At 48.3% G+C, this 15,022-nt stretch overlaps 1 protein-coding gene across 4 annotated transcripts in view; it reads right to left on the bottom strand.

Annotated features, from left to right (window-relative positions):
- Positions 1-15,022, bottom strand: part of SEPTIN3 (septin 3) — a 36,949-nt gene that overhangs the window by 20,537 nt on the left and 1,390 nt on the right. For 2 of the 4 annotated variants that reach the window (XM_038385443.2, XM_038385461.2), the window contains exon 2: positions 14,002-14,959. In XM_038385443.2, coding sequence (XP_038241371.1) covers positions 14,002-14,932 — 931 coding nt within the window. In that variant the 5' untranslated portion in view covers positions 14,933-14,959. Of the gene's footprint in view, positions 1-10,872; positions 11,197-14,001; positions 14,960-15,022 lie in introns of those variants that run through there. The other 2 variants (XM_043490833.1, XM_038385480.1) reach the window with 2 other exon arrangements.

Genomic DNA, 15,022 nt, shown 5'->3' with positions numbered 1-15,022 from the left:
GACACCCCAGCCGCTCACCTGAAGCATCCCCCTTCCCCCACCGTGCGAGGCTGTCACGCGTCACTGGAGCCCTGAGGAGGGCCCCTTCAGGAGTCTGTCGCTGGAACTTTGCAGGGGGCCCCCGTCATTTGTCACTGCTGTCCCCGGTACCCTGCCAGGGCCCCACTAGCTGTCAGCTCCAGAGTCCTGCAGCCCCTGGGGCTGAAGCGGAGAATGTCACACAGGTCTCTGGAAATCACAGATTCCATGACTTCCATGACCTTCGTGACATAAACGTAGCCTTAGTTATAACTATAGCCACATAATTATATCACCACAGCCACTCTGGTAAATTTCCCTGTGCAGACAAGTCCTAAGGCCAAAAGTGTCAGTGATTTATGGGGTGGGTGTCAATGTTTGGGTGTCCTACCCGAGTCTCTTTAAAGGAGTGTAGTTTCCAGAGGGTGAGCCCGGACGGAAGACAATGCTCCCTCTAAGGATAGAAATCGTACCTATGCCATACATATGCTTATAGCACATAGAAATGTAGGGCTGGAAGGGACCTCAAGAAGCCATCAATTCCAGCCCCCTGCACTGTGGTAGGACTAACTAAACCTAGACCATCCCTGACAGGTCTTTATCCAGCCTGTTTTTAAAAACCTCCAATGATGGTGCTATCACAACCTCCCTTGGAAGCCTGTTCCAGATCTTAACTACCTTTATAGTTAGAAAGATCCTCCTAATATCTAACCTAAATCTCCCTTGCTGCAGATGAAGCCTGTTACTTCTTGTCCTCCCTTCCATGGACACGGGTCACTGTCCTCTTTATAACAGCCCATAACATATTGGAAGACTGTTAACGCGACCCCCCCATAGTCTTCTTTTCTCAAGACTAAATGTGCCCAGGTTTTTTAAACTTTCATCATAGGTCAGGTTTTTTAAACCTTTTATCAGTTCTGTTGCTCTCCACTGGACTCTCTCCAATTTGTCCACATCTTTCCAAAAGTACGGTGCCCAGAACTGGACCCAGGACTCCAGCTGAGGCCTCACCAGTGCCAAGAAGAGTGGGACAATTACCTCCCAGGTCTTACATATAACAGTCCTTTTAATAAACCCCAGAATATTAGCCTTTTTCACAGCTGCATCACATTACTGACTCGTATTCAATTTGTGATCCATTATAACTCTCAGATCCTTTTCAACAGTGCTACCACCTAGCCAGTTATTCCTCAGTTTGTAGTTGTGCATTTGATTTTTCCTTCCTTGGTGATGTACTTTGCACTCATCTTTATTGAATTTCATCCTGTTGAATTAAGATCAATTCTCCAATTTGTCAAATTCATTTTGAAATCTAATCCTGTCCTCCAAAGTGCTTGAAATCGCTCCTACCTTGAGGTCGTCTGCAAATTTTTTAAGCATGCTCTCTGTCCGTGATCAAAATCTTTAATAAAAATATTGACCCAAACCTAAGACTGACCCCCATGGGTTCCCACTACCTACGCCCTCCACGTATGACAGCAAACCAATGATAACTACTCTTTGAGTATGGTCTTTCAACCAGTTGTGCACCCACCTTATAATAATTTCATCTAGATCACATTTCCCCAGTTTGCTTATGAGAATGTCATGCAGGACTGTGTAAAAAGCCTTACTAAAATCAAGATATATCACATCATCTGCTTTCGCCCATCCTCTAAGCCAGTAACCCAGTCAAAGAAGGAAATTAGGTTGGCTTACCATGATTTGTTCTTGACAAATCCACGCTGAGTATTCCTTGTAACCCTATCATCCTCTAGGTGCTTACAACTTAGTTTAATAATTTGTTCCAGTATCTTGCCAGGTATCGAAGTTAGGTTGACTGGTCTATAATTCCCTGATACTCTTTGTTCCCCTTTTTAAAGATCAGTACTATGTTTGCCCTTCTCTAGTCTTTTGGGACCTCATCTGTCCTCCAGGAGTTAAAAATAATTCCTACTGATACCGAGATTGCTTCAGTTAGCTCCTTAAGGACCCTAGGATGCATTTCATCAGGCTCTGCTGAGTTGAATACATCTAATTAATCTTTAACCTGTTCTTTCCCTAATTTGGCTTGGATTCCTTTCCCCCTGTTGTTTATATTAATTGTGTTGAGGATCTGGTCACCAATAACCTTTTTAAACAGCTCAGCTTTCTTTCCTTAGTTATTAGCTCTCCTTCCTCACTAAGTAGAGGATCTACACTTTCCTTCGTCCGTCTCTATGTATTTGAAAAATCTCTTCTTATTGCTTTTTATGTCCTTTGCTAGGTGTAACTCATTTTGTGCCTTAGCCTTTCTGATTTTGTTCCTGCATGCTTATGCTATTATTTTGTACTCCTCCTTAGCAATTTGTCCATGTTTCCACATTGTGTAGGATTTCTTTTTGATTTTCATGTCATTAAAGAACTCCTGATGGAGCCATATTGGCTTCTTGCTATTCTTCCTTTGCATCGGGATAGTTTGCAATTTTGCCTTTAATATCATCTCCTTGAGAAATTGCCAGCTCTCTTGACCTCCTTTTCCCTTGGATTTTTTTTCCGCATGGGACCTTACCTACCAATTCTCCGAGTTTATTAAAGTCTTCTTTTTTGAAGTCCATTGTCTTTATTCTGTTGCTCTCACTCGTTCCTTTCCTTAGAATCATGAAATCTCTCATTTCTTGATCACTGTCATCCAAATTACCTTCCTTGTTCAGATTCACTACCAATTCCTCCTTGTTGGTCAGAATCAAGTCTAATATGCTAGCCCTCTATTTTCTCTACTTTCTAGGATAAAAAGTTGTCCCTGGTACATTCGAAGAACTTACTAGAAATGTTGTGTTTTGTCGTATTACTTTTCCAGCAGATGCCTGGGTAGTTCAAGTCCCTCATTAATACCAGGGCTTATGTTCTGGGTATTTCTGTTATTTATTCTAGAAATGCCTCATCCACCTCCTCTTCCTGATTTGGTGGTCTATAGTAGGTAGCTGTATGTGATGCAAAGAAGGTATTCATAGCCATAGTAGCTAGATACCCAGGACCCTGCCACAACCCATGTGTCTGGCCATTGTCCCCTACAGCACTTACCCCATTTATAGCCTGAGCCCACAGAGATGGGGAAAGGAGGTGGCAGAGAGGGCTCGGGGCATTTTTGCCTACTTCCTCCTGTCCCCCCCCCCCCATGTCCCTTTCTCTCTGTCATTTCCCTGCCCCAGATGCTGTGGGTTTTGTCTCTCCGCAACTGTTTCTGAAAATAGCCTGCTTTTACACTGCTCACATCTAGGTGCCTCAGCTTCACTAGAATATGTAAACTAGTGATTTGCACATGCCAGTATAAATCTAGCGGGTATTTCTGAACTCCCAGGAAATTCACAGTCACCTTTGAAAATCCTGTCAGGCACTCTGTGGCCAGGTCTTCAAAAGGTATTTAGAAGCCCAACTTCCAATGGGAGTTAAGCTCCTAAATACTTTTCAAGATCTGGTCCTGTAGCCTTAGGTATCTTGGGGGCAACCAAACACCCCTCTGAAAGCCTCCTGAGCTCCCTCTCAAAGCTAGTTGGAAAATTTCCATCAAAACCATTTTCTAACAGGAAAGGCCATTTGTGTCAAAAATCAAAACATATATAAAAAGAATATAGATTCCAATGAAAATTCTTGCAGAAAAAATATTTTGAAGTGAAAATATTTTCATTCTGGAAAAACTTTGTTTTGGAATTTGTAATTTTTGTTTCTGCATTTTGACATTTTGTTTCTTTTTTTCCCCCATTTGTATTTTATTTTTATGTTTACATTATTTCATGACATGCCCATGGGAACAATGCATAATATAATAATTTGCACTACTGCTGACAAAGTCAGACCTGGCAGCTGTAAGAGTGGTCCTATTGGGTTCCAGGAAGTGGGTGGGTACAAGCCCGCCCATTGCTAAGGGAACCTCTCCCAGCTTTAGGGAAGGATTCACAAGGTTCAGGAACTCAAATAATTACAAGAGACACCAAAAATGTAACAAGGACAAGGGTCAAACAAAGGGAACCCGACAGGACACCAAGCAGAGAACCCTGGACAGCGCCCACTGCTCCTTGAAGATGTCGAGGGAGCCAGTGGATGCCGCCCAGAGGAACTCCGCTGGGATGCGTGAATGGAGGGAGGACTGGAAATAGGCCCCACAGTCACAAAGAACCCCCTCAGCCAACCTCCTCTCCCTGGTGTTGTAGATGGTCACTTTGGCCATCGCCAGGAGGAGGTTGATGAGGACGTCCCGTGACTTTGTGGGGCCACGGATAGGGTATGTGTATATGAAAAGGTGAGGGGAAAAAGTGCTGCCAGAAACGTAAAAGGATGTTCAGGAGGAGCCAGAACAGGAGCTGCAACCTGGCACACTACAGGTATATGTGCACCAGGGATCCCTCACACCACAAAAGGGGCTGGCATCAAGGATGGGGGTGAACTGCCCCAAGTACATACCTATGCTCACGGCTCAGTGGAGGAGCTGCCAACTAATATCCCGGGCAGGCCTTGGGACTCAGGTGGAATAAAGGCTGGCCCACTGGGGTTCCTCACCCTCAACAAGTGGCAATAGGTCCTGCCACTTCATATTTGGGCAGGACATGAGGGTGAGGAAATGAAGGATGTGAAGCACGAGTGTGTACAGATGTTTCCTTGGCATGGTCTGGAAGTGAACCGGCTGCAAATCGTGCAGCTGACTCGTGGTGTATGGGTGGGATAGCCAGGGGGACTCACTAGGCAGGGGCCTGAGGGAAAGGTCCAGAGGGCCCGGGGTGCAGGGTAGGTGAGGAGTGCCCTCCTGCAGGACCTGGTCGAGGTAAACCAGAGCAGCAGGCAGGAAGCCTGCCCTCACCTCCTGAAGTACGTGCTGGGGACTACGAAGGGTGGAGAGCCCTGTGTGCTGAGCAAGTATCACGGGATCCATCCAGTCTCCTCAGTCATAGTCCAGGAGGTCTCCAACTCTGGTAACTTCTGCCAGGACCAAACTCTGGCGCACCGAGGGAGACTCCGCCACCTGCACTCGGAGCTGGGGGTTGAGTAACAGGGGCTCCGCGAGGAGATCTGCCCCCATGGTGGCTGCCACGGACCTGGTAGTTGAAAGTAGTTTCCAGGTCTGGAGGAGGTCCTGATAGAAGACCGGCAGCCTGGAGAGGTCTCGTGGAAGACCTCTCGGATGGAGATAAAGGAGCTGCTAGTCGTATCGGAGCCCTCGGAAGTGGTGCTGGAAGGCGTGCGCCAGTATGCGCCACACCGGACTACCTGCACCATGAAGGAGCTTCTGCAGGGCCTGGAGGTGGAAGACATGGACCTGGGTGTGTAAACACCTCAGGCCCTGCCCTCCCTCCTCCAGGGGTAGATGGAGAACCCCTGCAGAGACCCAGTGCAGTCCTGGCCAAAAGAACTCCAGAACCAGCTTCTGGATATCAGCCAGGACACCCGGGGCTGGGGTCAGGGTGTTGAGCCGGTGCCAGAGCATGGACAGGACTATCTGGTTGAGCACCAGTGCCCTCCCTCGCAGGCAGAGGCACCGGAGTAGCCCCATCCACCTCCACACCCACTCAGACACCCTGTCCTCCAACCCCGCTGTAAGAGTGGTGGAAGGCAGATATATCTGCCCTAGAATGGTGAAGTTCCTAGGAACTGAAAAAAGGTTACCTCAGGTTAGTTAGAGACACCCGAGTCTAATTAGGGGCCATTGGTGACCTTTAAACATCCCCTTTCCAGTGAAATGGGGAGGGGGGGGGAGAGAGAGAGAAGAAAAACAGCAACAGGGAGAAAAGGCGGACAACTGTTCTCCTCCCTGTAGGGGAAACATTGAGTTTACTTTTGTTTTGGGAAGTGCTGGCCACTAGAAGCCAGCATAACAAAGCAGTGCTCAGGTGGAGGCAAGGAGATGCATTTCTTTTGTGTTGTGGGGTTTTTTGCTTAAGAGAACTACTCGGGCCAGCCCTCAGGCCCACCTTGTAAATACTGTGAATAAACCAAAAGTTAAGAATTAAAAACCTCCAGAGTAGGACTGATCTACTCCAGCTCCCCCCTCTCATCCCCCTGCCAGAGGGAGAAACACTGAGGTGGACATGGTGAAAGAGGTGTCTGGATATGTGTCATGGTATGACATCATAGAATAGTTGAAATATTCTATTTTTATTTTATGTTTAAACTCATTAAGGGCAGCTGCTACTTAGTACTGATTGGAACCTCTGCTCTTTGTGTTGCAATGAAACAGTGCGACACTTTGAAAGTTTCAGCTATGATGTCATAATATAACATGCCTGTAGCAGTGCATATTACTACCGATGTGGCATGACTGCATGCATAAATAAAGCTATAAACAATGAAAAAACCCTATAAATAAAATAAAAATAAAAAGGAAATTTGGAAACAAAATTCAAAAATTCAAAATTTCCCAGAACTGACATTTTTCAGATTTTCTGACTGCTGGGAAATTTCAGAAATATTTGGTTTTGATTCCAGATCAGAATGAAGAGACATTTCAAAACATCAACATTTCCTGAAACAAGAAATTCCAACTTTTGACCTTCTCTATGCCTAGTCCCAACCTGGGAGCCTAGTGAGGGCCTGAATGGCTAGGATTGCTGATGTCATTGTGCTGTCACAGCAGGCCATGGGCGCCTCATGAGAGAATTGCAGAAATGTCTTGAGCGAACCTTGGAGCTCGGGGTGTGGGGGGGGAAGGAGGCAAGGACATTCCAAGCCAGGGATAACAGCTGTTCCCGGAGACCTGAGCATCATATCACAGTGAGGGTTCGATATCCCCGGTGTGGCTGAGCACGAGGCTGAACCTGAGCACCCAATGTAGTTTGGGCACCCAGTAGCGAGAGCAGATTTTCAAGGAACCGGCACTGCCCACACTCTGCTTTGAAAACACCCCTTTTGTCTGAGGGCCCAAGTCTTCTCCAGGGCACGCAAAGGAGCCCTTTGAAAAGTCCCTCACACATGACTTGCCAAGGCCACCCAGTGAATCAGTGGCAAAGGTGGGATCAGGACTCGTGGATTCCTGATGCTTAGTCCTGCGCTCCAGCCCACACAGCCTCCTACAGCTTTGGTGGGGGAGAGAAACCCAAACATTTGGTGGAGCTGAGATCCATTTAGCCTTCATCCAGTCCTTGCCTGCAGGGGAAAGGGCTGTCAGGAAGTAATCACCCTTCCCTGCTTTTCTAAACTGAGGAGATGCATTAAAAGTTATTAGTTCCTTCCTCTGGAGCATCCAACATTAGTCCGGTGTGCGGGTGGACAAGAGACTGGATGGACCATTGGTCTGATGCAGCCTAGCAAGTCTCATCTCCTTAAACGAAAAGGAGGCTGCAGTAACCCCCAAGTTGAGGTAATAGCAACTGAGCTGAGCTTGTCTCAGCTGGAAGTCTCTCTGACGCACATCACAACTAGTTTGTGATTTTTATGCTGACAAAGCATCCCTCAAGGCTGATGTTGTCTTTTTCCAGCTTTCTCAAAGCTGTTGCCAGCCAGGAAAGTCCAGGTATCAGATGAAACATGCAGAGCTCAACCAGCCAGCTCTCCGGCACCCTTTGCTTAACCTGGTACTCCTTCTCCTTGATATCCCAGTCATGGGCATCCCTGTAGCTCTGCCAATGCCCTTCAGTCCTGACCCAAATGCTCCTCAATATCATGTTGCTGTCTCCGAGCCCACAAAGTGCTGCCACTGCCCTTTGTTCCTGAGCTGCAGCAGGGGACTAGACATCCCCGCTAACTGGGATTCTCCTAGTTTGAGTAGGAAAGTGGTTTTAGTTCACTGTGGATTAAGCTACAGAGGGCTAAGGCCACTTTCCTTCTGAATGAGAGCATCCACACAGGAGCTAAATGCACTTGAACAAATATGCTTTAACCTCACACCTTATGTTAGTTCACCTTAGCTTTCCTGACTGTCCCTGTGTAGACAAGCCCTGAGACACAAGCTGGAACCAGCCTGGCTTTCAAGAGTTTCTTGGCTTCCCAACAAAATGGAAGTTGGCTCTGTTCTTTTCTGGAACTCAAGGGGGAAAGCTTCTTTCATTCAAATGCTAGCAAAGTAGAGGTGTAGATGAGACTATGCTGACTCTTTGTTTTACATCCTTTTCTTTCATGCTTTGTTCCATTCCAATGCTAATAAACAGAGAAAGACAAGGGGGGTGAGACTTCTGTTGGTGAGAGAGGCCTAATAAATATAGTTGTTATAAGAAGGTTGTTGGTCACTATAGCACTGATTCCCCAAGGGAAGAGACACAGGTGTCCAGTCAGACCTGCATGGTGATGGGGTGTTGTACCCAGATCCCGGTCCAAGAGTGGGAGAATTGCAAGATGCCACTCAAGGATAGGTGTCAGAGTAGCAGCCGTGTTAGTCTATATCCACAAAAAGAAAAGGAGGACTTGTGGCACCTTAGAGATTAACAAATTTATTTGAGCATAAGCTTTCATGAGCTACAGCCCACTTGATCAATGAAGTGAGCTGTAGCTCACGAACGCTTATGCTCAAATAAATTTGTTAGTCTCTAAGGTGCCACAAGTCCTCCTACTCAAGGATAGGAAAGGCACAAGGCTGAGCACTGGGGGGGGAGGGTGCACTCAAAGAGACTGGAAAGAGGACTGAAGTGCAGCTAGCCCTGTGACCGTGATACTTAAAGCACTTTGAGATCTATGAATGAAAAGCACTATGTAAGTGCTAATAATGAATAATAATAATAGTGACTGCTACTATTCAGCATCATTAATATTCATTCATCTAGCATGTCCATCACTGTTCTATTTACAGCAGCCACTCAAAGCTGGATGTAGCCCCACAAACTCATTACACATAGGCTGCTGAACAGAGATCAGATGGTAAGGACTTTCAGTCATCACTGCCCCAGGGGAAGATTAGAACCAGTAACCTAGATATGAAAGGCTCCTTATCCCCTCCCCCGGCCTTCCTGTTCTTTGTCTGAATGGCATCAGGAGTGAGGGGTAGAAACATCAAACCACAAAGACAGGTTTCAGAGTAGAGGCCGTGTTAGTCTCTATGGTGCCACAAGTACTCCTTTTCTTTTTGCGAATACAGACTAACAAATTTATTTGAGCATAAGCTTTCCGATGAAGTGAGCTGTAGCTCACGAAAGCTTATGCTCAAATAATGCTCTAAGGTGCCACAAGTACTCCTTTTCTTCAAACCACAAAGAATCCAGCCTCTAGAAAGAAACTGCTATTTACTACTCAGGCAATACATCTATAGCCTTATTCTGTGTCTCCTTCTACTCAATAAGGGCCTGATCCTGACACTGAAGCCAAGGGCAACGCTCCCAATAGTCCAGATTCCCATTTACACTACAGCACCCTGACACTGCTCTGGTAAGGTAATTACACCTACACACACTTTAAGGCCCCTTTTACACTGCCAGGGTGGAATAAAGGGGTCTTACTGTACAAATCACAATCTGGCCCTCCACACATTAATGTATGCCCCTGAGAAAGCAAGTGGCTATTGTTTAAGCCAAATCTCCATGTGGTTTGCAGACATTAACATTCATTAATTCAGACCTAGAGAAATGTCAACAGTTCAACATTTTTTCTCGCTTGTCTAAGCTTTAGAAGGGTTGTCTTTCATTTTTATCTAGGTCCAAGAGTTACCAAGGGGCCATTTATTCCAATATGTACGTCCGTACAATACAAAATTTATAGTGCAGGACAATCCGATCTAAATCGTTAGACTAGGAGGCCACAAGGTCAGTTCATTCCCCCACCCCCACCTCCCACTAAGGACAAGGGTATCTTGAGTGGGACAGAGAGACTTATTCCAGCTCTTTGGGGCTGCTACATCCTCCCCAAAGCCAGCCTTCCTTAGTATGCCTTTAATAACCACCTGGTGTACCGGGGCTAGACCGTAGCCCATCTCTCTCCAATCTGCAGTGAAATCTAGCACACTGAAGCCTCACTGAAAATACAGAAACGAGAAAGGAGAAAGAACTATTAGGCCATCTCCCCTTCTTCATCTCAGCCGTAAGGGGGTTCTCAATTCTCTAGGTTGAAACAGCTCAGGCGACAGGGTTCCCTTGGAAAGCTGTTCCAGGCTCTGATAAGTCCGACCCGAAGAAGAGCTCTGTGTAAGTGCCAACGTTTGTTTCTCTCACCAACTGAAGTTGGTCCAGTACAAGATATTACCTCACCCACCTTGTTTCTCCAAGATCTTACCTTTGGGGCATTCCCCCGGAGCATGTCCTACCCCTGAGCCAATCCTCAGGAGGAAGCTATGCTCTCCCATGCTTGCCCCTCAGCCCCACATCAGCACACACCTCTTTTCCCTATACTGCCAATCTCCCCAGAGCCCCCAAGCTCTTGGCTGCACTCTGTCTCCCACCCTCATGTCCCAAAGGGTTTGTTGCACAGCTGTGCCATGAGGCAGCCTGGAAAAGTGCTCTGACCTGGGGCCCAGGAGTATGGGTTTCCAATCCCATATCAGCCTAAGGGCCCTCATCCGTGTCTGGGTTTCCTTGCCTGCCCCGAGTCCCACTTGGATGCTTGGGGATTAGAACAGGACATTCCTATTGCCCAGAGCGCAACCATCTGCAATTGACAAGGACCAAGCCAGTTACAAAGCAGCTTGTGGTTTCTCCCACCCCAGACCAGCTGCTGGGGTTATTTCCTTCCTTCAGAGCAGCCTTGGTGACTGCTATTTACCATCACCAGCACAACCACCCCGCTTTCTCCTTGACACCAGAATTTTGCCATTGAAAGAAAAAGGCATAAAGAAACGTTTTCTCTCATCTCTGCAGCACTGGCAAGTCACCATTCTGTGCGTGTGCATGTATAGGGAGCAATATGCCGGCAACATGAGGGGATCCCTCCGGCTTCCCTGAGCCCTGACAAAACCATGCGAGTGTGCAAGCATCAGCATGGACCACCTACCTTTGAACATGAATCTTTCTTTGTCTCTGAATATGCTCCCGAGTGGTGGCTTCACCCCGCACACACACACACTTTTCTCTCCCGACACCAGTGTAGTGTGGCTGCCTCGGAGGTTCTGCTTTTCTCTCTCTCTCTTTCTCCTTCTCTCCCTTTTTTTCTCTCCTCCACTAGATGCTTCAGATAAGCAGGGATGCTGCTGCTGCTGCTGCCATGGTCGTATCATGTGACCTGAATATTAACCATCCCTGCAAAATCTCCCCCACTCTCCCTCCCTCCCCTTCTAGGATCCAAAGCTTCATCCCAGCTGCTGCAAGCCCCCCGGCTGGATTGGTGGGCACGAGAGGGTGTGTTTGCTGCTAGGGATGGGAGGTGCTGTGATGAATGGATTAGCTGTGCCCTGAATATGCTCCCCCCGCTATACACAAACCCATTCCTTCTCTCCTCTCCTTCACTATTCCCAGGTGGTTTTCACATACTTCTGTCTGTGGAGCATCTCTAGCCACAGCCACTTGTTTATGCAGAGAGATTTAACCCTGCAGCGGGCTGCTGAAGGAGTTTCACAAAGAGGACTGAGAACAGGTTGGGAGATTTTTAGCATTTGGGGAGTGTCAATCCCAAGGCCTGACTCCCATCTCACCTACACCAGGGACGATCAGGAGTCACTCTGTTGAAGCCAATCAGGCCTCCAGCTGGGGGGCTTTCAAAGCCTTTTGCCTGGAAAGTGGATGTCTGGTTGTTGGCCAGAGGCAGAGAGTGGGCCATCCTCTGTGGGGCGGGAAGGGAGAGAGAAGCAGTATCTGTAGGCCAATGCCTGTGTGTCAGTGAGGGCAAGGAGATGCACGTCTTTGTGTCACTGTGCATACACTGTCTCTCTCCAAGTGCCTATAGGCATCTGTGTCTGTCTGGGTCTTTGTGCACATGTCACTGTGAATATATGCATGTGGTTGAAGATGGGTATTTGCGTGGATGTGACTAGCGTGCACCTCTGTGAGGGATGCTGGGTCTGGCTCTCTGCTGTCTTCCTCCTGGTGTAATCCTGTGAAAAACTGGCCTGTTTCTCTACTCTGCTGTGGTCTGTATGCTGCTCCAATGATACACAAGGCCATACAGTGGCCAAAAACTGATACCCACTGCCCCCCGTTGGGATGGGTGTCAGCTGTTTGGCATACAGCTGGAAGAACAATTCTATGCCTTCCTTTCTTGCGGCTTCTGATTCAAGGAAATGCCAGGGGGAGAGTTGAAGTGGGAGGGAGCCTGGGAATACTGCTTTCCACTTACTCACAGCTGCAGGGCCATTGGCAGTCCAAATATGAGTTAGAATAGCCCCAAGTCTACTCTAGTTTACACTGGGGGCTACACAGGTGCTTGGACAGAGTCATAGGGTGTGCCTGCACACTAGCACCCCCTCGTGGCCAAGCCTAGTGCTGTAGGCACACCCATGCCTCAGTTTCCCCTCATCCAGTTTTTCTGTCTCTCCCAGGGATTCACATGGTTCTGCCCTTGGGCTGTGCCATTCTCAGAGTTCAGTCTCTTTCTGGGGAAACTCGGCTATTTTTTTAAGCCTAGGTGTTTAAGGCAGTCACCCAACCCCAATTAGTCCAGCCCCCTTAGGCTGGTAGGCAGATAGTTAAAGCACAGGTGGGGCTCTTTGAACAGGCCTGGCTGGCCCAGGCTTCGTGTCCCTTAAAGGAGCAGCCCACCTGTCACAAAGAGTATCAGGAAATTCAAAGGTGGTTTTGCTCTGTACTGTGGCCCTGTGACCAGCACAGGGATGGAGGAGCATAGCCCCAGGCCAGGGAGTGCAAAGTGGATTTGAAATACTATCAGATCAGAAGGGCAGCACTGTACACTGACTGTGCCCAGCAGCAAACAGCTGCACAAGAATCAGGCCTCTTGTGTCTGCCAGATAGTGGCCCAAGAGAGGGAATTTAGAGGCCAACTGCAAATCCAATCTCTAAATTCCACTTTCGGGATATGATGCCCGTCTGTCTATTTGTGATGCACCTGGCAACACAGTATCTAGGCACCACAGACAAGATTAAGAAAACCAATGTCCATCTGGCAGGGCTGTACCCTCCGTTCCTCCCATGATCTGTGCCACTTTCTTACGTGGGATTATCCTGCTGTTTATCTGCCAGGGAAACACTGCCAAGCTGCTCTGCCATCACCATGCCTGGAGGATAGTCTGCTCAGAGAGAGGTGTTTGAAATCTGACCATGAAGGCTCATCCTGACCTCCGGTGGCACAGAATTCCACAGCGGAGGGTGTTCCGCTGAGAATACCCCAGACCTCACCTGGGGCTCGATCAAGTACAACGTCTCCATGAGTCGCAGCTGTCTCGATGTGGTGAGACAGAAATCTCTGAGATAGTAAGGGCCTAAAACCCAGTGAGGACTACAGAGCATCCTCCTGTTTGGCTAAAGGGGGCGCTCAGCACTTTGCCACCTAAAAAGAATCAACTGTATTTTCACTTCATGTCCCACCCCTCCACTCACCCCCCCCCCCCCCGTCACAATGGCTGAGCCCCTGTGCTGTTGCAATTTCCCAGTCTGTGCGATCCTAGGGGAGCGCAGGGCTGGCCCATGGGGATGCCAATCAGGGCTGGCAGGGTTAGCTCTTTTGTGAGGTTTTTTGAAAACCTCCTTTTTCAAAATGTAAAAGGAAAAAAGAAAATTAGATGCCACTTTCTATTAAGGGAACATTCAGATGTTGCTTAAAAACCAATTGCTTGCAAGATTAGATAACCACCTACAATAACTTCTTCTGATGTGTTATTAACCATCTAGTACACACAGTACAGATGTGTCTGCACCATGCTCACAACATCTATTAATTTTCTAATAACCCTTTATATACTTTTATAAATGATGAACTCTTAAGATTATGAAGTGTGACTGAAAATGTGAAGGAGGAAAATTGCCACCCCCACCCCCAGTTGATGGAATGCTCTACCAGGACTCTCTGGTAGCTGGGACTTCAACACATAAACAGAATGATGGGAGAATGGGACCCCATGCAAGATGAAACCTCAGGGCTAAACTCTCATGCCTGTTTCTACCTCCATGCATCAGCGTGTTTCAGGACAAGACCCCAAACTCAACCCAGTCCAGCTGCCCTCTTTGAACTTACATGCTGGCCCAGCTGTGTCCATCACAGGAGATATCATGGTATCTGCCGCAGAGAGTTGGCCCCACAGAGCTGGCCCCTCAGCACACAGCTCAGGAATGGGACTTGGCATATTCCCACACCCAAGTGGCCCTTGGAGAATTCCCATGCCAAGTGGGTCACTGTATCTCTTGGTAGCCACATGATCCTCTTGACCAGCTGCTGTCATGGATGAGTTCATGGGATGTTTACCCTTGACTTGGGGATGTGGCAGAGGAGAAAGTAGGGTAGCATGGGTCAAGCCTCTCTGGAAATCTGGACCTGAGGGGAGCAATGCTGTGGGCATCTCTGACCCTGGATATGCAGCACTGATTTGCTCATCATGCCAGGTATTTATTTGCTCTTCCGTGCAGCCAAGAGGCACTCTTGTGGGCAAGGCTTGTACTCCAGGTAACGGCTGCAGATTTGACAAGGGCAGTTCCCCTCCTGGTGCTTCCTCCCCCAGTGGACAGTGGAGCTCTCTCCTTGCAGAGGCTGGTGGGAGCAGTTGCCGATCAGGTGGAGGTGCACAGCCACTCCGGCGGAGGGTAAATGAGATGGAGCTCAGCTTCCGTGGTGCCAAACCATTGGCAGTAGTCCACGGAAGGGACCTGGATGAATGGGGAAGAGGGCACAGAATGGGCAGCCCGGTGCTACTCAGCTCCCTTGGGCCTGCAAGCTTAGAGTTAGGCCTGGCACTCACTCTCCCCTTTGCAAGTGGAATCTGCCTTGCGGAGTCCTGGCTGAAGGAGTCAGGTTGGGTTTCCTTTCTCAGCTTGGGGCCGAGAGGCGCCGGGCCCCCGCCTCCCACCGGCCGGGCCAATAAACCTGGGATGCGACTGGGGCTGGAGCAGGCTCCCAGGGCTGGAATACATCTGCGGACCCTGTGAGGGGAAGGAGCGAAGTCCTTGTCCATCCTAAACTCTTGGCACCTTTATGCTTCCTAAAGAAACAAATTCAAAGGGAGCATCAGTCTTCACCTACAAGGCTTAGTGCTGGCAGAAGG

Source organism: Dermochelys coriacea, chromosome 1 (genome assembly GCF_009764565.3).
Source record: "Dermochelys coriacea isolate rDerCor1 chromosome 1, rDerCor1.pri.v4, whole genome shotgun sequence".
NCBI classification, from domain to species: domain Eukaryota; kingdom Metazoa; phylum Chordata; order Testudines; family Dermochelyidae; genus Dermochelys; species Dermochelys coriacea.
Note: the sequence above shows the minus strand (reverse complement) of the source record. Positions and strands in the feature narration are given on the sequence as shown.